This window comes from Meriones unguiculatus, chromosome 16, assembly GCF_030254825.1.
Source record: "Meriones unguiculatus strain TT.TT164.6M chromosome 16, Bangor_MerUng_6.1, whole genome shotgun sequence".
Lineage (NCBI taxonomy): Eukaryota > Metazoa > Chordata > Mammalia > Rodentia > Muridae > Meriones > Meriones unguiculatus.
The window spans coordinates 61,014,229-61,039,057 of record NC_083363.1 but is presented as its reverse complement, the minus strand read 5'-3'; the positions used below and the strand labels follow the sequence as shown (position 1 = coordinate 61,039,057).

Below are 24,829 nucleotides of genomic sequence, written 5' to 3'. Positions count from 1 at the left end.
GGGGAGCTCCTTGGGGCCTACCACACCCCCTTTCATTGTTGCCCCCTCGGGAACAGAGACTCCTGGGAGCCCTAAATGCTGGGTGGACGTGGAGGCTGCAGGAGAGGCAGTGGCCTGCCGCCTGCCACCTCCCACAAGTGGGGGCTCAGAGCTCTACCCCCAGTGACCTGTCAAGCTGTCGCTGGTGGTCTGTACTGAGTGGCTTTGAGAGAAGGGTTTTGCAGGCGGTGCTGGGGGTAAGGTACAACGAACAGATGTTCAGTCATATGACAACAGTGAAGGAGGACAGGTGTGTGGGGCCCTGCAGCCGTCAGAGCTACTTCTCCCCAGTACAAAGCACAGGAAAAAATGCAACCCAAACTTTCAAAACGGCTTTACCATAAACGAAACAGAAAGCCCAAACCTACCGCTGCATTCTTTCCCTAGTCTGGAGAAGAGTGAATAGGTTTCTAGAACATGCCAGCTGCCGGAACCAAGTGCGTCTTGGCTGCAAGAGTGCGTCTAACCTTTGGTAGGGACAAGAAGGGGAAAGGGGGTGGTACCTGGGTGGATAGCACATTAGATTCTCTGAGCAGGTGCTGGCTTGTGACCTGGGCTGGCGTGACCTGCCCGGGCAGCGGAGTGTCCACCACGAGCTGGGGCTGAGACGCTGCAGCGGGCCTTTGCTGCAGCTGCTGCTGGGCGGCTGGTCGCTGGGCACTGCTGAAGCTCAGGGAAACAGCTGGCTGCTGCAGAAACATCTGGGAGCGGAAGAGAGATGCCTGTGACCTAAGGGCCATGTGGGCTTCCCCTGTGTCCCAGGGAGGAGTGAAAACAGCTGGAGCCCTTGACACGCCTCGCACTTCCCCAGCCGAGCATTGGACAGCGTGGACCTCTGCCGCTGCCGGCATGGGCCAACACACTGGAGGCAGTGGCTGGGTCAGAGGGACATTGCGTCTGCCTTCCTGAGGGTCACAGTTAAGTGACGTCAACCCAACAAGACAAAGAGCCTTACACCTAGGCTATCTTCGCACAAGCTGATACACTTCTGAAGGTCAAGTTGGCTGGCGAGGGTCGTATTAGGAGGGAGAACATCTCAGGAATGAAATGATCATTCATTTCATTGAATGAAAGGTGACTCCGCCTTCCAGGGAGGAAAATAAGAGCAGAGGATGACCTATCATGGCACCCACATGCTCTAGAGCCACGCTTGCTTCCTAGTCATGTTTTCTTACAGAAGCTGTCTTAGACATTCAAGGCCGCCATACATTACCAGTTTAAGAAAACACTTACGTGTTCGTGAGGATTCTGATTTAGTTTAAACAGTTTGCACCATGTAAAGTTGATCCTCGGATCTGTGAGTTTTCCAGCTCTAGACTCACCCAACCTCAGATCAGAGCTGCTCGGGGAAAAGCTGCCTCTGTACTGGGCCAACTGGAGATCACTATTTCCTAAGCAATACACGTACACAGCACTTATACTGTTGGAGGTACACACACACACACACACACACAAACACACTCACACACTCACTCCAGAGGGATTCAAAGCAGGGGTCCAACCTTTTAGCTTACCCGGTTCACACCTGACAAAAAAAATTGGCCTTGGCCTACCTAAAGGTATCTAACGAGTGGTCTGTTATTTTGATCATCAGGGGGACAGGACGTTGTCACCCAAAATGTTTTAAGTAAGTGTGTGACATCGAGTTCAGGTTGAGGGTGCACAATGTGGCTGTGGGTTGGACACGCTGGTTTAGAGAACACAGGAGGATGTGGGCCTGTGTTGTGCAATTCCTTGTTGTGTTCCAGGAGGGTCATAAATGCCACAGATGTTAGTTACCCTGGGGATTCTGGAATCGGTCTCCTTGGACACTGAAGGGTGACTGCATCTCATTTTGAACGGTTGTTCAACTGCTTAAACCCTCTTTCCCTCTTAGGCTTCTACGTCTTCTGTGTTGAGCACACAGGATGCCTGAAAGCTGCAGGTGTTTGAAATATTCCATTGGTATCGGCTTTGGTAGTTAATGCAGACTACTCACAGTTTGTTCAACATATAACAAATTGGACAGAGATTAAAAAGAAAACACAAGTGAAAAGCAGTGCTGTTTCAAGACCTATTCGAGTTGTAAGGAAAAAAAAATCCATAAATGAAGTCTAAATGCTGAGCCATCTTCTTGTCCTTCACCTGTTTTATTTGAGACAAGGTCTCACTATGTAGCCCTAGTTAGCCTAGGTTATATAGACCAGGCTGGCCTTGAACTTACAGAGCTCTGCCTACTTCTGCTTCCCAAACGCTGGGACTCCAGGTATGTGGCACTAAGCTTAGCAAGACGATTTCCTGGGTGCCCATCACCTCAGATTCAGTACTCATACACTGGATTGGTGCTTTGTGCAATCCCAGCTGTCTCCTGGCATTAGCTTTGTGACTAGCTCATGGGCTAACCAGTCCCTCACAGCTTCAGCCCCGAATCGCACGATCAGGCCCAATCACTACACTCCTTTTGGCAGAGGGCTTGCTGGAAGCCCAGGGTCCAATCAATGCAAGAAGATTTGCTGCGGCAGGCGTCATAGTTTACCTGGAAGAAGACACACTGGAATGTCCCTCGGCTGAAAATGATCTTGGGTAATATCCGTAACATTCTCAATGATTTGGTTTCCCGGTTCATCTAATATGGGGAATGTAGTATGCTCTATATAATATGGACTGGCTGGGGGACTACTGCGGTGATAAACACCGTGACCGGAAGCAAGCCTCAATTCCCCTGCAGGACCCTTGACCCTTTAATCCTCAATTCCCCTGCATGACCCATGACCCTTTAACCCTCAATTCCCCTGCATGACCCTTGACCCTAAATTCTCCTGCATGACCCATGACCCTTTAATCCTCAATTCCCCTGCATGACCCATGACCCTTTAATCCTCAATTCCCCTGCATGACCCTTTAATCCTCAATTCCCCTGCAGGACCCTTTAATCCTCAATTCCCCTGCAGGACCCTTTAATCCTCAATTCCCCTGCATGACCCTTTAACCCTAAATTCCCCTGCAGGACCCTTTAATCCTAAGCCTTAAACCGCTGTGCTTTCATCCATGGGGGCTCTCTTCATGGTGCCAAGCCTCAGCCTCTCTGCATCACCCCTTCAGTCCTAGGCCATCAACTGCTATGGAGGCTGCATCTTTGCCCGTGGCCTCTCCTGGCTTCTCACAGTGCCAAGCCTCAGCTGCTCTCCATGATGCCTTCATGCCTTCACCAGTATCACCTGGGTGACTTACACTACCAAGTTCAGCTCCGAGCGCGAGGTACAAGCATGGCTGCCTCAGGGGTGCGTGACTCTCAGGAAACACTGCCCAGTGTTTCACCTCCATGATGCCGGTCCTGTCTGAATCACCGCTAACCTCCCAGCCCCAGCTGACCAGCATCCGCTGTCCCAGCAAAGCAAAGGTCTCGTTCTGGTGGCTCTGGCCTCTTCTCCAGCTGACTGGACACCAGATTCTCCACACAGTGGTCCTGTAGAGTCTTTGCTTCCCTTAGGGACCTCGCGAGTCCAGACCTCAGCCTCTGCATGCCTCTTAACACATGCAGCATCTCCGAAGCTCCCACAGAACAGCCCACCACGCTGCGAACACTCGATGACTTTTCTAACCCAAAGTTCCAAAGTTCTTCCACAATCCTTCCAAACACACACGGCCAGGTCCGGCACTGCAAGATCCCACCTTCCTGGCGCTGATTTCCGTCTTAGTTGGGGTTAATATTGCTGGAAACACCACAACCAAAAGCAAATCAGAGAAAAGGGTTTATCTGGTTTACGCCTCCACAGCGCTGTTCATCACCGAAGGACGTCAGAGCAGGAACTCAGGCAGGGCGGGAACCTGAGGCAGGAGCTGATGCAGAGGCCACAGAGGGTGCTGCTTACTTGCTTGCTCTCATGGCTTGCTCAGTCCGCTTTTTCATTGAACCCAGGGCCACCAGCCCAGGACTGGCCCTAATTACAATGACCCAAGCCCTCCTCCATCAAGTCACTAATTAAGAAAGGCTTGCCTGCAGCCTGATTGTAAGGAGGCATTTTTTTTTCCAACTGAGATTCCCTCCATTCAAATGATTTTAGCTTGTGTCAAGTTGATAAAAAAAAAACCTATCCAGCACAGTGACATTGACAGCGCACACCTCATGAAGTCAGTGCTTATTAAGTATGTAAGATGCAGCAAATGCTGAACCAATGCTAGATGGTAACAATATCTTAAAATGAAAGAGATCTTCACTCTTTGACTGGGCACAGAGATCTGACAAAGGATGGAATGGAGAAGCAGACAGACAGACAGACCAGGGGATGAAACTTTCGGCTCAAATCCAGTCTATTCCAGTTACGTAGCTAACGGTTTGGTATGTTATGCTGTCTCAACTCTATATATTCTCCAAGGATTAAAAACTTTGTTCTCTTTCTCTTCCTGCCCTCCCAGTGCTCCACTGAGGGAGGTATATAGATTTGGACAGCTAACCGGCTGGCTGTCTGCGAGACTGATGGCTGTCTCGAAGGAACGCGCTATTTGCTGGTGTCCTTTCAGGCTTTCATCCGAGTAAGCAGCAGAGGGCGCACACACTCCTGAAAACCCCGTGAGCCCACTTTCTCCTGACTGTGCTCCGCTCACGGGCAACTTTCTCCTTCACCTGGGAGCAAACGCCAAACCTCTCTCTGAATTTGGAAAGAATTCACAGATTTAAGTTCTGAACCCGTTATGCAGCCCTGGCCGGGTGGGGGCGCTGGCTTGCACTTTTCGTGCCTCTGTTTCACCAATAGCAGAGAAGAATTTCATGGACTTCTCAAAAGCTGACTTCAAAAGGGCTCTGGGGTCAGTTTTATAAAAAACATGTTAAAAAAAAAAAAAGAGTTCCTCAAACCAAGTAAGGAAATATCCATACTTGCCTAGGTTTGCAAATTATCGTTGTTATTATAGAGCACTCAGAAGTAACGGATATAAAAACAGTGCAAAGAAATCCCGTGTGATAGGCATCGTCACCAGACGTCAGCGACTGCCACTGCGCTGTTCTTATCTCTTCCGTCTTCCCTCTTCGGAGGGGTGTGGGTAGAGTGGGGGAAGCTACAGTCATTTTCACTTGCTTATTTTTACAGTTGAATCTTTTTTTTTTTTTTTTAACAAGGATCACATTTCGGTAGGAGTTTTAGGATGTGTTTAAGGCTTGTGGAGAACAGGAAGCCAGGCTGCTGGAGGAGATGTTCTCTGCTTTGATTATCCGTGGATCTTCCACGTTCTTTTGGAAAATTCCACTGGGAAGATAAGGGCAGAGCAATGAACCAAGAGGTTTGCTGGCACTAGACCGTTTGCCTTCCGCTGGGGAGGTGTGCCCTGGGGCTTGGCCTCCACAGGGGAGGTGTGCCCTGGGGCTTGGCTTTCATCAGGAGGGGAGCACAGGGAAGGGATTAGCCATGGAGAGGCAGGAAGTGCGGGGCCTGGGATCTACCGCCCACCAGGTTGTGCTGCACCAGGATGCTTGATTTCCGCAGGGAAGGCACACACTGGAGGCTTGGTTTCCACGGCTCCTCATAGAGCACAGACACATATGTACCTCAGCATACGTCTACGCTTGGGGATTCACAAAATGTGACCCTAATGGGGAAACATCATATTCGTTACAACTGGGAGCAGGAGCCGTAGCTTTGTTGCCTGTTATTTTGAAACCTTGCTCTCATGTGGCACAGCCAGGAAGCAGAAAGCTCCAGGCCCTCTGGAGGATGTTCATACGCCTACCTTGCTTTTTAGCACTTTCTGCTTCAATTTCCCCCCTTCCTGTTAGCACAAAAAAATTCCATTAAAGTAATTGAAGTGAGGCAAGTTCAAGGCTACCAACTAGGTTATGGATCTGCGAGAAAACACACCGCACTTTGGAAAGAACGGGTAACAAGCGGGGCTTTACTCATCTGACAGCTCGAGGACCGCGCTGTTCATTCCTCGTGATGCCGCACAGGGGAGTCCCCGCAGCAGGGAAAGGGGCAGAAGGGCTCTCGTAGAGCTTGCTGAGGAATGCTTACAGGAATACAAATGGTACGTGGGCCTCAGCATGAGACATCTTAGGATGTCTCATTAGTTAGAGTTCTAAGCAGGGGCAGGAAGGACAGGGTCAGCGGCATCACCAGCATCCCTGTGGCGTCCCCCAACAGAGCCTGTCTGTACTTGGGGAAGCAGAAATGGCTGGAGAGACAGACTCGAGGTTTGCTGCGAGGACAGGTGCAGTTAACGGCGGGGCCCAAATGATAGGCTCATAAGGTCCTGAAGTAAACTATGTAAAACCCCGGGGCGGGGGTGGGGACCCATGCCACTTATCCTTGAGAGAGATCCAACACATACGACCCTGGCAAGACACCCAAACCCAGACAAAGAGTGTTAAAAGGATTCCAGGAAATGCACCTGGGGTCAGGGTGTGAAGCACCACCATGAGACAATGCTGGGTTCCCGCTGACCTCCACCACGGGGGTGGCAGGGAGGTGACAAGCCAGCTCCCTCGGTTGCTCTCTTGGGCTGTAGAACAGGGAGCATGACTTCCCATCCCCCCTCCCACCCCCTCTGTCAGAGGAAACAGCAGAGATGGCAGCCTCTCCCTCGGCCAGTGTCCTGGCCTGGTGCTATGAAACCTCACTATTGAGGTTACAGGAACTGGAGCCAGGACCAGGCAGGGACAGTAACTGGACATGTCCCCACAGAAGCGAAGGGCGAGGACAAGGACACTGTGGGAACTCCAAGCTCGGAACACTGATTTGTGTGATTGCTCTGCAGGAGTTTCTGCATACTTCCTAAGCATGATGTCGGCTGTGAGAAAGTGCGCGGGATGTGGGGGAGGCCCTGCCTGACCGGAAGTGGCTGCTAAGGACCAGGAGGCCAGCCTGCACAGCACATCACCTGGACGCTGGAGTCCTGGACCAGGCAGAGCTGTTCCTGGATCTTGTGGAGCTCCTCCTGCTGCCACCGGATATTGGCCTGAAGGACCCGCGTCCTCTGCTCCAGCTGGTCTTTAATGGTCTGGAACATGCTGAACTGTGCTGAAAACTTCAAAAGAAAGTTAAAAAGATAAAAAACCCATAAATCAAAGACTTATTTCAGCCTGAGCCCACCCTTGCCACCATTTTTTATCAGTCTTAGCCACTTTTTCTGTCCCTCTGCTGTTGTTCCCAGCAGCTCTGAAAAGCCACTGTTTGGCTCTGAGGTGAGCAGGGGCTAGTGACAAGGTGCCTAGCCAGCCTTGTGCTAATGACAGCCCCTTTGTGGTCCTAAATTTGATCTTAGTGCTCTCCTGTAGGGCCTGGATCCGTTGAGGCCTTCTCGCCAGCTCAGCCTTCCTCCTCGCTCACTGTCTGATTCACAGGCTCGCACGGGATAGAACTACGGGAAAGGACAAATGGCCACCTGATGTTTGCCTCAAGGTTGGCACTCAGAGGGGCCCCATAACCCGAACCATCCATTTTGTTTTGCCTAGGACAGCCTGCTTTCAGCCTCTGAACCCCTTCCTGGAACTGAGGTTGGCTTTAGAAACTCTGTCTGCTCACACCTCTTCTTCCTAGATGAAGGCGCTTTTTTTGCTGGACATCAAAAGAGAGGTGCAGGGGTGGCCTTCCTGCAACACAGAGTCCCTGCTCTGGGCTTGATTTCTCCTTTCTTTTCTCTTTCTTTCCCTTTCCTCCCCTTCCCTGTCCTTTCTCCCTCCTCCTTTTTGACAGAAGGTCTTGTTATGTAGCCTAGACTGGTTTGAACTCATGGCAATCCTCCTGTCCCAGTCTCCTGAGTGTTGGGATTGCAAATGTATGCCACCACACCCACCTTCCTTCTCCACCTCTGTCTTTTCCTCTCCTTCCCCCTTTCTCCTCCCCCGCCTCTTCTCCTTCTCTTTCTTCTTTTTTTTTTTTTAAATTTACAGCTACTTCCTCTTTATTCCCTCAACCTCAACCCCTCCATCTTCTTGCTGTTTCTCATCCACTGTTTGTAAATGCCCATGCAATCTGTCCTTGCTCTACTCTGGCCTTTGACTCCTCCTACATGACAAAGCAAGGAGGGCAGTGGATCTGAGAATGCAGGCAGGGTCTACTAGAAGATGCAAGGACCCACCGCTTTGGGAGCTGCACAACAATAGGAAACAGAGGCTTGGAGTGTGGTCCAGTGGGAGAGCGTGCACCTAGCAAGCACAAGGCCCTGGGCTCAGTCCTCAGTATGGGTCAAAAATAGAGGTGGTAAGCCATTATCTCATCATTGTCACTGTTGGCAGAGGGCCAGAGATGCACCAGCCACATACACTCCTGCCCAGGCACGCAGACATGGCAACATCCCACTTCTTCACAAATTCAAATTTCATTTCTTTACCAGAAACCCAGGCTGTGCTGACCAGAGGGCAGAGAGCTACCTGAGTGCGGGGACAAACTGGACCTGAGCCTGGGTGAAGCTACGAGGGTGCCAGCTCCTCTCACACCTCCAGGCCCAGCTCAGTGACAGGGGCCTTGGCATCAGACTTCATCAAACAGAACGTCAGGCTCGTCAGCAGGTTAGCTGTGGACGCTCTAGGCTAGCCCGCCCCACACGAACCCCTGCTGCGATGTAACGCATCAGAGTGGGTAGCTGGGACTCTGACAGAAGAATCCACCAGGGAAGAGACAAGCCACATCGGTATTCAACTTAAAAACAAGACAGTGCTCCTGTGGTGGATGTTATAAGGTCTGGAAATGTCGGGGCCTCATGCTAAAGCCTACAGGAGTCATCAGTGGCGACATGTGTGCCTGTGGTGGTGCTGGGATGGAGTCCAGGGCTTTGCACACCCTAGCTGTTCTATCATCGAGCTATCTCACAGCCCTGACAGTACCCCTTCTGATAAGTGAATCTAACAGGATTATGAAAGAAAAAGAGGCTTTTGATAAAATTACTCAGAGGACTACATCCAAGGATTTGGGACTTGGCCTCACCCACAGGCCAAGGCAGTTCTGAAACAGGTAAGGGAGCGGAAAGGAAATCACAGACTCTCACCCTCTCCCACTTGAAGAAGCTGGAAAGAACTTGGAAACTCAGCTAGTGTGGATCCGCCAACCTCAGGCTAATGTGTCTGCACTGAGCATGTGCAGTCAGGGTGGGCATGTGTAGTCAGGGTGGGCATGTGTAGTCAGGGTGGGCATGTGCAGTCAGGGTGGGCATGTGTAGTCAGGGTGGGCTCGCCTCCTCGCCACTGTTCCACATCACTGCAGACAGCTGTGTGTAGGGCCCTGATCAAGAGCTGACGAGAGGGGCTTGTGAGATATGGGGAGGGAGGGTGTGCTCATGCTCTGTGAAAACACGGGGACCTGAGCATCTTTTGGGAGATGCTGGGCCTGGTCTGCCTGTTTCACGTGAGAATGGCTTAACGAATACGGTAGCTGGAGCCGGAGAGATGGCGCAGCGTTGAGATGGCGCAGCGTTAAGAGCGCTTGCTGCTCTTGCAGAGGACCCTGGTTCAGTTCCCAGCAGCCACATGGCAGCTCACAACCAACTCTAACTTCACCTCCAGGAGCTCTGACCCTCTCTGGCTTCTTTAGGCATTTACATGCACATGGTATACGCACAGAGACACACACACACATTTTAAAAAATGCAGTTATCACGTATAGAGCACGCCACAGACCAAGAAAAGTTACTATTAAGTAAATTTCAAGGCCTGAAAAAAATTAGAACTCCTAAAGGGAGTAGGATGAGGTATAAAACATACATTATTTTTTTCTTCGAGTCGCAAGGCCCAGAAGTGAAAGGAAATCTCATTTCTTATGTCTTTGGATTGAAACAAATCACTAATTTCATACCAAATGTGTCTCAGGAACTTGAAAAGGAAAAACACCATTCTGATTTTTCTCCCCCATGAGGATAAAGATGGGCTGTTTTAATTGGGAGACTGGCTGAACAGCTTTGATGTCACTGCTCAAGCCAGACGCTAGCAAGAAGCATATGCTAGCACACGTCTTTCTTGTTCCAGGAACGCTTCCGAGGCCACTTCTACGAGGGCATATGTTCTCAAATGTTCCCATCAGCCATCTCAGATCTGCACAGAGATGCAGCCAAATGCGGGAAACTGAGGTGCTGATGAACCTCAGGATGAACCTGGGGCCAGGTCGGGACAATGCCCAATGCCCAGTGCTCTAAAGGAACTGAAACCAGAGCTGTGGACAAACTGCAGAAACAAGTGAATCTGCGCAATGCACGCCCCGACACCAAGTGGACGGCCCCACCTCACCTTGTCCTGTGCCAGCAAGTGAGCTGTTCCACAGCTCTCCTCCAACGTGCACGTTTGGGTGCCTCATTTCCCCGTCACCCACACACTCACCTACCAATCTCCTAGCCACTCTTCAGGGCCAACTCAAGGAAGCCACCCTAGACGGCCTGGTTTTTGCTGACCCCGTGAAGGCCCCTTCTCCCTTCGGGTCTGAAACTACAGGCGAGGCTGTGTTAGCAGCACCCCACACCCTGATGCCTTCTTCCCGGACCGACCCAAGCCAGGACTCACAGACTGCTGTTGAAACAAGTGAGGGTTTACTCAGCAGACGGGAAGTGCGCCCCCTTTTAGATGGGTTAACAGCTTCTAGATCCTTCCAGAACCTTTCTATGACATATTGTCTAACTCAGACCTTGCCTGAAATTTGGACTCATGTAAAACAAAAAGGAATGTAGACAAATAGAGTGACGAACAAAGACAATTATGAAGATGGAAACCGGATCCAGGGGAGGAGACACGAACGGCAGTGAGAGCAGGTGTGACGAGGAGGTCCATCGCTAGACACGTCTCATGTGGACTTTGGGGCAAAACCCCCTTTTAGGGCCTTAGTTGATGCACGTTGGGACACACAGCAGCGAGGAAACACTCACAAACTCACACGACGTCCCTCTGTCCCCGTCTCTGACTCACCTGTGTCATGGGAGCAGGCGGGCTCTGCAGAATGGTCTGAGGCAGGAGCTGCTTTGCGAGGTCACAGGCCGATGGGGAAGGCAGAGGAGCCTGGGGAGAGAATTGGCCTTTGTTAAGCAACTGCTTCCGAGGGGCTCAGGGCTCCACTCTGTGCTGGTTGGGATTTCCAGCTGCAAGTCCTGGGGGAAGACTTCCAGGAAGCCAAGGCCTCCATTTCCTGGCTGCACTGTCTCCTGTGCAGCTGTGCAGTTAAGAACAGCCCACACTGCGCCGGCTTTAATCCCAGCGTTCAGGGAGGCAGAGGCAGGCGGATCTCTGTGAGTTCAAAGGCTGCCTGGTCTACAGAGCAAGTCCAGGACAGCCAAGGCTACACAGAGAAACCCTGTCTCAAAAAAAAAAAAAAAAAAAAAAAGCCAGAGAGAGAGAGAGAGAGAGAGAGAGAGAGAGTGACTCAGGGTTGATGGAGGACACAGCCTCAGGTACCGTGACACCACAGGATTCCACTGCTGCCTGTTTCCCCTCTGCTGCCCTGAGCTAGATAAGACAGCATCCGTGAGGACCAAGATACTCTTCTCTCCAGATTCAGTTGCTAAATAAATGCCGAGGCTTCATGGCCCCCTGCTTGCAACACCCTCCCTCCCTGCCCACAGCCCCATCCCTCAGTCCCGCAGGAGAACCGACTCCCTGGAGAGACTCAGTGTGTTCCTGTGGCTCATCAGCCCACATCCCGAGACAGCCCTCCCCCACTGAGGATGGGGGACCCACACGTACCGGCAGAGTGGCTGCCTGGCCGAGCCCCTGCGCTGGTAGCCCCTGGGTTAGCGTGGATCTCGGCAGAGCTGCGGTGCTGTTCTCGGCCATCAGCTTGGTTGGAGTGGCTGGAAGAGAACAAGAGTTGGCCGTTCTCACTCACAAGTACTTCCCAGCTATCCCAGCACAAGGAAGGACAGGGGACTGAGGATGAGCCCTCCGAGGCAGCGCGTAAGCCAAGCCGTAAACACCCAGCCTGGAAGCGGGCAGATGACGGTGCCAGTCACCAGGACACCCCACTGCCGACCACCGCCGGAGCAGACACCGCACCGAGTGCCCTCTGCACCGCGGTGCTGATGACAGAGTACAGATGTGCCGGCTGCTTCTTACGTCAGCAGGACACAGCTGCACGCGTTGTAGAAGGGCAACAGCAAGGGAGAAAATGCCCCCACCATACTGGCCTGTGGCATGTCCCTGATGGGGGATTGCTGTAGTGGTGCCACCCTTGAGAGGGTGGCTCTGGATGACATGAGAAGCAGGCTGGGCAAGCACGAGGAACAAGCCAACAAGCCGTGGAGCCGCCACGAGGAACCCTCCTCCGTGGCTTCCACACCAGATCCTGCCTTGAGTCCCTGCCCTCATTTCCCGGATGACAGGCTACAACTGGAAGATGAAATAAACCCTTTCCTCTCCAGGCGCTTTTTGGTTGTGGTGGGTTTCTGTCTGTCTGTTTGTTTTGGGTTTTTAAATCGTGCCAATGGAGACCCTCACTAACACACGAGGGAAGCAGTGGCCAGCCAGGTGTGAAGCGCAGAGTGCGGGCTGTCGGGCGTCCTGGGCCCACTGTGTGGCCCTGGTCTATGGGACCCCCCTCTTTACCGTGCACGGAGAGGCACTCACAGGCGGGCTCTGACACGGCTGTGCGCGATGACCTGTGGGAGCTCCGGGAGGAGGCCGAGGGCGAAGGGCTGCTGGCAAGACCTGAGGCGCCCATGTCGAGGGCGGTAAAGTGCTGCTGGGGTTCCAGGCTGGCGTCCTTTTCCTGAAACACATACATGTGCACACACACACACACACACACACACACACACACACACAAATAGAAAAATCCATGTTTTAGCATTATTTTTCCTCACATGAATGAGTGACAAGACTTTAGTTCTCCCGTGTCGAAGACTCTGGAAGGAACTGAGCGAAACACTCTTCTTAGGAAGCATCCTAATACATTTGGGCAGAGCGGAAACTCTCGGCAGGCAGCGTCCCTGGGAGGTTGAGCCCCACGAGCTACGTTTATCTCTTTTGAGTTTTCATATCCCTCCACCCGCCCCGAGCTGTGCTTTGCTCTTTTCACATTGGCATCTCCCCACCCAGAACCTCGGCTTTCTGAAATGCGACACCAGAACGAAATAAGGCCGCTATCAGCCCTGGACAGCTAACATGGCAGCGGCCACCAGGAGGACTTTCCCAAGCTTCCCCCATGCTCGCTCTCTGCCTGGGCAAAGAGCCTGTGGTCCCTCCTGCTTTCCTCAACGGGTCCTGGCTTCCAGGCCGTCTCTACCCCATCGAGGCGTGGTGAGCGAAAAGACAGCTTCGGTGGCCTGGCTCCCGCCCTTGACATCTCAGACGTGTCTCTGTGTATGCAAATAGGTTGCGGCCATTTTTTTAAGTGGAAGAAGAAAACACAGCATTCATTCTCCCAAGTCCTGTTCCCTCCCATAAGGATGGAAGCTGCCAGCACCCACTGGTATGACCCCTGACCTGGGTATTTAATTTCACGTATGTAATCCACATGCTGTTTTGTCTTTGGAGTCATGGCTTCAGTAAGGATGCTTGCCACCATGGTGTGTGTGTGTGTGTGCTTGTGTGAGCATGTATGTACATGTGTGTGTGCATATGTGTGTAAGCACCTGTAAAGCACCTGTAAAGAGACAGAAGTGACCTATGTGCAACCCACAAGCCTTTCTGGCAAACAGATGACAGGACTTGCCTTTCTGTGTGGGAGGAGGTTTCATCTGCGTAGTGACAGGCTCTGCAGATGCGGCTGGGCCAAGGGTCACTGCATGTGAACATAGTGAGCTACTGTCCCTGCTTCACGGGGCAGGGGACGAGCCTGGCAGTGAGTGAGCTACATGTGAGCTACATGTCAGATTCCTGGGCACCCTCGAACTGGACCATCTCTGCTGACCAGCATTCACCTACCTTTCAACATATACAAAAAAGGGTTTTACCCCACAACTGATGAAAAGAAATCCTTATTTTATAGATTGATTGGCAGCATTTCTGCTTCATTAAAATAACACTGCTCTTCTACTGGCTTAGCTCTAATGAAACACAGCATTCTGCTTTCTTGCCTTTTCTCTTTGTCCTCTAATGTTTCTGCTTGCTTTATGAGTGGCTTTGAGGACCAAGGCTCTGGTCTACTTGTAGCCCATCTTCACAGTTCCTCGGCATTGCGAGAGGAAAATCTGGCCAGGTGAGACGGGAGAACGCAGGGAAGGGGAAGGAAGGAGGAAACAGGATTTGTGGAATGCAAGTCTCTTTCACATCAGTGCTCCCTGTACGGAGCAGACACGGCTGCGGCTATTAACTAAAATCTCGTGACACCGGCTCAGAAACAACAGGAAGGTGCAGGATAGGAGCTTTGTGTGGATTCTGTTCCCAGCACTACAAAGCAGAATCACAACCAGGAAGAGCAGGAGGGACATGCTAATGCTTGGAAAGACCACAGTGAAGCTTAGACTGGAGGGGGGGAAGGGCTTGGCTCGTTCCGCACTCTGGTGGGCCATGGACTTCCTTCCCAGCACTTTATCTGTGGCTTTTTATAGCCATCATTGGAAGGCTGGAACGGTGCCAAGCCGTTCCTTGAGTCCAGAGGCTGTTCCTGAGCCAACTCTTGCAGGCACGTCCTTGGGTGCCCATGCTTCCGTGCTCATCAGAAGGAAGAAAACACACAGTGGTCACTCATAGGACAGCCACGAAAGGTAAAGGAGCAAGCACAGCGTGAATCACAGAAAGTGCTCAGCAGAGGCAAATCTGATCTCGCTCCATTAGTACACGTCAGAACAAGCATGGTGGGTGCCACTGCTTAGCTCCCCCTGGTTTTCACACTCGGGGCAGGGTGAGCTCACCTTCAGGGAAGAGGGGTGCACGGCCTCTGTGGCTGGGTCTTCCAGAGCCAGCTCCTGTCTCCTTTCCACCCGGACGTCTGCATAACTGCTCGGAGAAGAGACAGAGCACAATGGAGCTAGGGCATTCCAGGAGGCGATCCCCAATGGGGCACAGGGGTGCTCTACATAAAACCCGCTCATGGAATACGCAGCATGAAGGAGCCCATCTGTGACCTGCTCAGAGGACCGAGCTTCATTCCCTCCTAATTGCCTCGCAAAGAGTCTAATAGTATATTCCATGTATTTCCATTTTCAGGATGGTTTTCCCCCTCCCCACAATTCTCTGTCCCTTCATTTTCTGAAATCTCCAGATACAATAGCTTCTAAAGTACATTTTTATTTATTTATAAGCTTCTGGCTGTAAAGAATTAAGAACAGTGCCTCCAACATGTTAATTGTGGACAGTATATTTGGAAATATACGTAGAGAGGAAACCTAGCCAGACCCAGACCACTGCCTAATCTAGAGACCCATCTCCTGAGCACTGTAGACAGACTCAGGAGTGGAGCTGCAGGGTGGGAGGGGACTGTGATGAGACCCTGGAGTGTTTGATCCCTTATTTGTTTGCTCGGCTCATTTCCCATGCTCTCTTAGAACCAGCTTCTCCCTATGATTTGGGTGGTGGAGGGGAGAGGAGGATGACGCCCACCCTTTCCTGGGGACTGAGCCACTCTCTGGAAAAGACACAGGCTGAGAGGCCCTGGGTGGCCCCTGGCCATGAGGCCACAGCGATGGCTGAGGATGTCCGAAAGAATGGGCTGGGAAGTGGAGAACATGAGTCTGAGCGTGGGCACAAGATGTAACGAAGTGAGATCAAGGTCATTGGCTGACAAAAGCCAGCGCCTCTGTTCTCTGTGCGCTGAACAAGACTATTACATATGCATAGGTGTGTATCTGTCTTCACACACACACACACACACACACACAGAGTCATCCTTCAGTATCAGTGGGGACCAGACTCGGGACCCCCTTGGATACTGAACCCCACAGATTCTCCAGTCCCTAGCATAAAATGGGGTAGTGTTTACACATCACTGCATACATCCTCCTGCAGACTTCAAGTCATCTGTAGCTTTCCTCTAACAGCGCAATGCAAATGCCACACCCATGGCTGGTATAGTGTGTTCCTTAGAGAAAACAGTGAGGAGAGAAAGCGCTTGCATATGTTTGGTATAAATTTAATTTTAGATATTTTCCATCAGTGGCTAGCCAAATATATAGATGTAAAATATGCTCCATATAGGGGTGGTTATTTATTATTTAATTAGATTTTTTTGAGACAGGGTCTCACCCTCTAGCCCAAGCTGGCCTCACACTTAAGATCTTCCCGACCCAGCCTCCCTCATGCTAGGATTATGGGAATGTGCCACTTTGCGGGGCACGAAGTCTTTCTTCTACAGCAGCCTCTGGCTGGCTTGTCCTCTTGGCATTTCTGTCTCCTTTACCTCTGAGAGCTGGGAACCCACACAGGACACATCTGTGCCACGCTGGACCTATTATCACCCTCTGGGTCCCTGCTAATCCACCCTGACCTGAGGGCTCCCAGGGCTACTTTCCTGCAGACAGCCCAGCTGTTCTCCTAACATGGCCTCACTTGCCAGAAGGGGTTTTTAGAGCCTTAAAGAAAAAAAAAAGAGAAGTACGTGTTTGAGTTATTTGGAGGCAACGTTTTACTTTTCTTCTCAAATGTGGCAGCACGGGAAAGTTGGGGGATGGACAGAGATGAGGGGAAAATATGTAAGTAGGTCAGCAAGCAGGGAATTACTAAGTGATAATATCCCGGCAGCTCTCAGCGGGGCTTGCCTGAGAACTCACAGGTAGTCCCTGGGCTGCCCGGGGCGCGGGCTGAGTTCTGACTACACAGCTGGCTGCCCATGGCGTCGGAGCTCTCCCTCTCCCACAGGGTGTATTTACAGTGGTCACTGCCCCTCCTCCGCCCACCCCCAGGCGCGCCACAGAGCGCCTGCCCGCACCGTACCTGACCACCGAGTGTGTGCACACGATGAACTCGGGCTTGGAGTTCCATTGGTGGTAGGTGATATAGTAATGGGTCTGCAGCCAAATCCACTGCTGCCCCTTGGTGAGGAACCGGTAACAGCACGACTTCCCTTTGCCGAACTGCATCACTGGGAGGAGGGACAGCAGACTTTTCAGGTGACCGTGCTGAGGCAGAGGTGACCTTCCCCCATGGGACTGAACAGTAAAATCCAAACGCTGCTCATTTCCCTGGTTGCTCTGTATCTTAAGGGACTATTATCACAACAGTTGATGCTTTTGGGGGTGGGGGTGCCGGGGGTTGAGCATGAGGCCTCATGCACACTAGGTAAGAGCTCCGACTTAGTGATAGCTCAGTCAGACCAAGGATTCTCAGTACAGTGATGATCCCATACATCCCCGGGTGCACAAAGGCTCCTCCCAGAAAGGCACACAGGACAGCTTTTCCAGCTGGAGGTTTGAGGGCAAAGAGGCCCCAGTTTGCTTGGGGCTCATCCTCCCGCTGCAGGGGCGATGGCTTTGGAACTTCAAGAGCTAAGCAGGGGACAGAGTATCCAGACACTGCGCAATGGACCCAAAATAGAGTGGACGGCCAGGAGTCGACGGCAGACTGCAGCTGTCCTCACAGCCGAGGCTCAGTCTACACTGTTTCAGAGCTGAGTCTGGTCGGCTGCCTGTGGGCCCAGCCTCCCCCTGCAGCTGCAAGGCTGCCTAGGGCCTCTGTAGTTCTGCCTGCAGATGGCTCCTTTGGGGGGGTATCCAGGACAGAACGCGTGCCAGTGGTTTATTAGCTCACGTGAGGCAGAGGGATAAATTATGGATCCCAGGAAGAAGACCAATTTGGATTTTATTACCACTGTGCCTGCAATTTAGCATCTTGTAATGAAAACAGTCATGAGGAATCTTACCTAGCGAAGCGAAGCTAGCAAAGGGAACCTGTGCCTCAAGAACCTGCAGATCTGAGCAGAGGGGCCCAGCAGAGTGGGCACATGGGCTCTAGCTACAGAGCAAGCACACCTTGCCAGAGTCACGGGGCAAGTCTGTCAGATGCCCAGTGTACCTCTTCAACCCGAGTGGTTCCTCAAGGCCACAAGTCAGAGGCAGCCCGGGGCTTAAAGCACTTATGCGCCTGAACCTGATTGTGCATACCAACCAGTGGAGGGACTTGTGGAAAGGGCTTTTCCCATTCCTGATCCCTGGTGCAGGGAGCCTGAGCGCCTGCAGCCGCAGCTGACCTGGTGCGGCCATCTATGCTACCTTTTGAGGAGCGATGAAGGTCAAGATGAACTTTATGTCTCAGCAGATCTGGAACACGCAGATTCTAGCGCGTTCCTCCGTCAACAAGGACGGCACAGGCAGGAGTCCTAACAGCTCCTACAGATAAGACATCTACCAGAGATCCATGCCCGTGGGTCCTTCATCAGAACCTATAGCTCAATGCCACGGACACAGTTCTTACTCAAAGCTGACCATTGGCACTGATAAAACGGCTCCAGAGGCTGTTTCAGAGGGGCGGGAGGAGGGAGGCTGCTAGTGAACTTCTTGTGAACGAGAACCAGAAAAGCTTGTAAGTGTTGTTTTCCCATGGTATGGGGCCTACCCTGAATGCTTGTGGCACAGAGCCCTCTCAGACTTTACCGTCAGCTGTGGAGGGGCCCTCCGAACCCCTCAGGAGCCTGCACACACCCCTTCCACACTGGCAGCATCCTGGAAAGTGGCCTTCTGGATTTCTCAGCAGGCACTGCCCTGGAGGGCAGCTGGGAGATGCTGGCCGCGGTGACTAGCATCTTCTGGATGTGTGTCTAAAGGGACTTTTACTGGGAAGCTCTAGCTGTGAAACCACTGCTTCAGGAATGTTGCATTTGAGGACAGAAGACCCGGCTTAGGCCTGTGGTGGTCAGTGACCACCATGTGACCGCTGACGAAAGAACAGGGAGAACATTTGGTATTTTGTCTTCCCGGCTCATTCTATAGCCTAAAGGGAAGTCGAGCCCTGCCTTAGCTTCTTGATTAGGGTTAAAGAACATGACTTCCTGGGTGGCAGTAGGATGTGGCTGGGGATGGGGTGCCATCAGTGCCAAGCTCAAGCAGGACCCTAAGTATAGGAAAGAACGCGCTCGTCCTCACGATTGCCGCTCGGAGCACCATGCCTGGCCCTGGGGCAAGCAGACCTCCAGGGGCACAGGGTCCTGCTGCCTGGGCCCTTGTGCAGCAAACCCAAGGCCGGGTCGCTGAGTGGTACTCACGGTGCTGGTGGCACCTGGCCAGGAGTTCCAGGTCATCGATGTGGTAGTAGTCATAGCCTGAGGTGCCGAGAACTTCGAAGGGCAGGTATCCTATGATCGGAGGGGCTCTGCAGGGAGACAGGGGCTCGGTGAACTGTGGGTCTCACAGGCTGCCTGTGACGCTCAGTTTGCACGGTTAGTGCACGGAGGCTGCGTTTATCCTACCCGGGGCAGGAACAGCGCTATGACAACAGTTAGGGCCAGGGAGCCTATATTGATAAAGAACTCACTTATTTCAGCATCTAGGCACTCCATTTCTGGGGATAGCCTGGCCCAAACGATAATAAGAACTTACAGGCATTGAAGGATTTAAAGCAGCTGTAGGCCGGGCCAGCCCAGTGCCCCCAAGGGGCGGGAGGAGGGAGGCTGCTAGTTCATAAACTGGGAGCGATGCTACGAAGGAAGGAGAAGGAACTGGGCTGCCCAACTCAAAGGGGTTTTAAGGAATCAGAGGATTTCTCTCCCCACATTTGTTTTTGCCAATAGGGAAACAGAAATGGCCTAAATGGGCCCCCCGATGTCTGGGGGCTCTAACTCTGAACATAGGACCCGAGCACAAACAGGGCAGGCACATGGATGTCAGGGCACGGACCTTCCCCTTCGCTGGGAACAACCTTTCCTCTGCCAAGGAGCCATCCCCTTCAGCGGACCAGGCTGGACTTTATTCTCCCAAGCGGAGCCCGGCTCAGGCAAACAACACTTGAAAAGGACCCAACTCAAATATGTTTTTCTTCTCACAAACCTGTGATCCAGAAATAAAAATTTCCATTCCAAGCTATGCCTCGAAGTGAATTCCTCTAAAGGTTCGTCAGCTACACACATTTCCTGTGTTGGAAAAGGGAAAAAAAAAAAAAGAAAGTAGACCGTTGCTCAGGATGCCAGATGCGCACCCAACGACGGTTCAAAAGGAATGAACGACGGCTAACACAAGTCAAAGCTGTTCTCAGCCACAAAATTTGTCATCTGTAGCTAATTTCCGTATTAGCTGATCCCAAATTCATTTCACAAGCTGGGAAAAGTACCTAGGAGCCAAGTGGCACCTCTCCCCCTCATCTGGCACTGCAGGAATCACATGGAGATGGTTTTTCATCTGAATCTGAAATTTAATTCCGTCCACACTTGCCCCAGAGAAGTACGACCACAGAAGGGGGATCCAGTACATGCTCACACTTTCTGACTCACAGCTGAGCCATGCCTGCTCAGTGCACTAGGATGGTGCAACGGTAGGAGGCCTTGCAGTTAGCAAGCGTCCTTGGGGACCCATCAGCAACAGGGGCTGCCTTCACTCAAAGTGACCCACAGGAACCTGGGCCTTTCTTGAGACAGGGTTTCTCTGTGTAGCCTCGTCTGTCCTGGACTCACTTTGTTAGACCAGGCTGGCCTCAAACTCACAGAGATCCTCCTGCCTCTGCCTCCCTGAGTGCTCGGGTTACAGGCGTGCGCCGCCGAGCCCGGCTGAGAACTGATTCTTGACACTAGCTTCACTGCACTTTCATGCTCTCCCACGAAGGACAGGGACGTGTAACGCAACGTGACGTCACTGCTGGGAACTTGCCTTTAGAAACTGTGGAGTCGCCAGGCGCACGGTGGCGATGAAGCAGACCTCCTTTCCCAGGGGCACGCGGCAGGGTCTTGAAAGGGTGTTGTCAAAGCCGTTACAGGAGGGGCTAGGCACTGGGAAGGAGAAAGACACAGGGTGAGCCTTGGCTGATGACGCTTCCTGCTTTCCCGGGTTCGCATGTATCAGCTTTTTACAGTGGCCTGATGAAGTAGGGACACCTGTTGTTCCCATGGCACAGAGGAAGAAACTGAGGCACTTTTCTCAAGCCCTCTGTTCCTGGAGGCGGAACTGAGAATCTAGTCCATGGCAACCACTGACCACCGCACCCCGCTGACCCTCACTTGTCCACGCTCTTCAGAATTTGCTTCTTGTGTTGGGGAAACCGTTCTGCAGTGCAAGGCCCCCCTTTCGTGGCAGTGGCTCTTGACCTCCCTAAAGCTGTGACCCTTTAACACAGTTCCTCCTGTTGTGGGGACCCTAACTGTAAAATTATGTTCATTGCTACTTCATAATGGTAATTCTGCTTCTGCTATGAGTCGTGCTGTAAGTATCTGATATGCCATCCTTGTGAAATAGTTGTTTGACCCCCATCGGGGTCGAGGCCCACAGGTTGAGAACCACAGCTCTGCAGGAACAGCCTGGAAGCTGACTTCTGCTGATATTTCAAGGGTAAATGTCATGCTCCCACAGTGTCTCCATTACTGATGCTCCCAGGAATCGAAGCGGCATCTTCATCTGCAGGAAGGGCTCTGTCTCAAACCTCATCTTAGGGAAACTTGGATGATATGGGGCCGTGCCACTGTGGAGAAGTCCTCCAGACGTGGGTAGTTATTGGTTGGATATGGGATGTCCTCCATGCACCTCTGGGGTCAAGGCTTAGTTTCCAGTCTGGTGCTGTTGGGAGGTGGCCCTCGGTGGAGCATTCTTGGCTCCTGGGGGCCTGAAAGGGGTTGTCAGACTCTGGTTTCATCCCCACTGTCACTCTTCCAGCCGTGAGCTGAGCGGGCTGCTGTGTGCCCTGTGTCCCCTGACGTGCTGATCTTTCACCACAGGCCTCAGAGCTACAGGACAAGAGCTACACAGACCCAACTCTGAAACTCTGAATCAGAACAACTTGGAGTCATTGTTAAATGTTGTTAACAAGCTGAACAAGGCATGGCAGCCTTTCTCCCCACAAGCCCATCAGTTCATTCTCACGAGTCTAAGAAGACATTACTGCCATCATTTTAGGGGCGGAATCTGAGTCCCTGAAAGGTTGCTGAGAGAGAAGCTAACAGAGCGAGAGCCACGCAGGTCTTTGTGTAAGTCCAGTTCCTCAGGGAGTAAAGGGTTTGGCTCTAACACGTGGCCACCAATGAACCCAGGCTCCCACTTGGCCTGGAGAAGCTCTGCCTGGGACCACCAGACCTTTCTTCAGTATGACTGTAGAGAACCTTTTGGGCCAGAAAAAAAGCCTATTATCTTAATATTGAATTTTTTGAGGCGAGGAACGAACCCAGTTAAATGTGAAAATAACCAGCTTGGCCCATCCATAGAATCCTCAGATCCAACGTGTGGCTGGAGCCCCGGGACCTCTGGTTTGGCTGCCTCTGCTCTGTCCAGATCAAATAACCTGGCATGGGTGCTTTCCAGAGCTCCACTGGCTGGCCACCACATGGCCAGCGCTGAGGATCCCTTGAGTTGGAGGCCGTATGACCTTCTCTTTAAAATACATGAGTGGTTACAGTTGGTGCTTTACACCTAGGCTTCTCCATCTGCAAAATGGAGCAACTATGGAGCCCATGTATTTGGAAATATCTAAAATAAGCAACTATATGTCTATTAAACACACACACACATACACCTTTTCAACATCATTATACCCTAAGCTGTTCATGGAGTATTTGCACTGTGCCGGGCAGCGTAAGTCATCTAGAGATATATGGGCTGTGGGGGTGATATGAAAATGCCACACCGCTTAAACAAGGGACTCGAGCACCCATGGGTCTTGGTGTGTCTGAGTCGTCTGGATAATGAGGGATGACGATATAACCTGTGCTTCCTAAACTCACAGATCTCGGCACCATTACACTTTCCAATTTAGCCAAAAGCATATGGAGCATCAGAAAAGCAAATGCATTTTAAAACGGAATCTGCAGGGTTACAGTGTAGCTTTCCAATCTTTTTTTTTTTTTTGGTCTTCTATATTTATAGGTTTGTAAATGACTCTATAATGTGATCTTCTCTCCACCAAATTCACTTTACCAAACACATTCTCTGAATTCACTCACATAAATACTAATAAATGTTTCCAAACACGAATACAAAGTGAGTGAGATAAAAAATAGTGGTCTCGAGAGAGTTTACATCTGCCGCAAGCTGACTGAAGCCTGGCGTAGATTTGTTTTGTGTGGTAAGCCAAGGGCTTTGTCAAGGGGAAGGAAAACAACCCCACATAAGGGAAGGGCTGCAGATGTGAACATCTGTGCAATAAAAAAAGACATTAGAAATTTCCCAGATGTGAAATGCTCTCTGCTCGAATCAAAAAGACGTTACCCAGCCAGATAATGACCTAATAAAATTCTCTCGACTCCTTTTGGAATACCAAGAACTTGGAGGAAATTTCCGAGGACTCCCTAGGAAACTTAGGAGGAAGGCCTGCTCCTTCTTCCTCTGTCTGCTGCACCTGGTTGAGCCACCGTTTGGCAATTAAACCCACATGCTGCCATCGAGAGCCTTCTCCCCGATTTCCCGTGAAGGGGGGCAGGAGATGGAGAAGTGTAAACAGCCACCTAAGGCATGTTCCTGTCTCAAGAGAAGGAGAGCTTGGCGAGGTGGCCATTAGGTGGGATTTTTGCAGACATTCCGCTTGGCCTGGAGGCCTTCCAACACAGTTTTATCTGCTCTTTTATAACTTCAAAGGTAAAATTGTCCCTTCCTCCTCTTGCCAAGGGAAGTTCCATTTTTCTTGGAAGTCTGTGCTTGGATGAATACTCTACAGATGGGCCCCAAACCGAGTCTCTGCTTTTCCAAACAAGTTTTTCCCACGGAAAGCCTCAGGCATCGGAGAGCCTGATCCAGGGCGATAGAGGCCAAGAGGAAGGCCTTGAGAGGAAGGGCTGGCGGCAGCTCCCCTACAGACTGCGGGGTGAGTGTGAAATGACTCTTCACTTTTAGCATGAGGCTCCTCGCACGTCCCAGAGACAACACACGTGCACAGTGCGCCCTGGCCCTCAGAGTTTCAGCGCTCAGAAGAACTCCCAGGCACTTCAGATCCCGAGGTAGTTTAAGGCTCTTAATTAAGGATTCGATTACCTGTTTCGATTTAAATGCTAGAAGAGAAATACGTCTAATTACAACTGGCTCCCTTACCTCTCAGGAGGATTTGCTGGGCACAGCCCTGCTGTCTCGGCTCTCCCAGCATGACATAGGGGATGAACACCAGCCCAGAGGAGGCCCGAGCAAGATGGTGGCTGGGAATTACATGCTGCAGTTGCCATCAAGGATTGACAAACAGCAGGAGTGCCTAACCGGGGGCCCTGCCTGGGGAGACGCAGGGTGACGCCGCTTCGGATCTGCAGGCTGAAATGTTCAGTCCGAAGGTTCTCAAGGTCTGAGCTTTCCAAGATAGTCTCTAGCTTAGATACCCTGCAAGAGTTCTGCTTTGGGTTGGCATTCTCAGGAGGGTCACAAAGTCCCAAGGTTCTGTGGAGACTCACAATGACTAACTCTGTTTCCTTGGGACATACCTGAGATGGGCTCCCGATTTTGTCCCACGGCAAAGGTGACCTCCCAAGTCAGTCATGACAAGGACACAAGGTAAGTCGCAATATGGACCCAAGGCTGGGAGATCTTGGGTCGCTGGGAACTTATCTCCTGGGGTTGAGGAAAGGATGGGAGGATCCGAGCTGACAGTAAATGTTAGTCAGCAGAAAGAGCAGGAGGAAGATGCCCTGACCCTGACCCATAAGCCAGCCGCTCAGTCATCTCCGCTAACCCCTCTCCTCCGACAAGCTGCTGATTCACTTCTTGCAAGGTCTGTAAGAAAGCACAGGACTCTTCCACGTGGAAAGAAAGGTGCGTGAAACAGATGGGAAGCAGAGCTGGTGGGTGTCTGGACAGCCATGGCTCGGCAGTCAGAGCGCTCTCTCTGCAGCCGGAGGGGGGTTCCAAACCTCCTAAGTTTGATTGACAGATA

At 51.7% G+C, this 24,829-nt stretch overlaps 1 protein-coding gene across 7 annotated transcripts in view; it reads right to left on the bottom strand.

The window, feature by feature from the left end:
• Positions 1-24,829, bottom strand: part of Npas2 (neuronal PAS domain protein 2) — a 167,900-nt gene that overhangs the window by 16,153 nt on the left and 126,918 nt on the right. For all 7 annotated transcript variants that reach the window (XM_060369904.1, XM_060369909.1, XM_060369910.1 and 4 more), the window contains 10 exons: positions 20,647-20,765; positions 19,834-19,916; positions 19,053-19,159; positions 16,790-16,937; positions 14,773-14,857; positions 12,545-12,686; positions 11,666-11,772; positions 10,895-10,984; positions 6,889-7,035; positions 543-740 (listed from right to left, as the gene is read on the bottom strand). In XM_060369904.1, the coding sequence (XP_060225887.1) occupies positions 543-740; positions 6,889-7,035; positions 10,895-10,984; positions 11,666-11,772; positions 12,545-12,686; positions 14,773-14,857; positions 16,790-16,937; positions 19,053-19,159; positions 19,834-19,916; positions 20,647-20,765 (1,226 nt within the window). The remainder of the gene's footprint in view (positions 1-542; positions 741-6,888; positions 7,036-10,894; positions 10,985-11,665; positions 11,773-12,544; positions 12,687-14,772; positions 14,858-16,789; positions 16,938-19,052; positions 19,160-19,833; positions 19,917-20,646; positions 20,766-24,829) is intronic.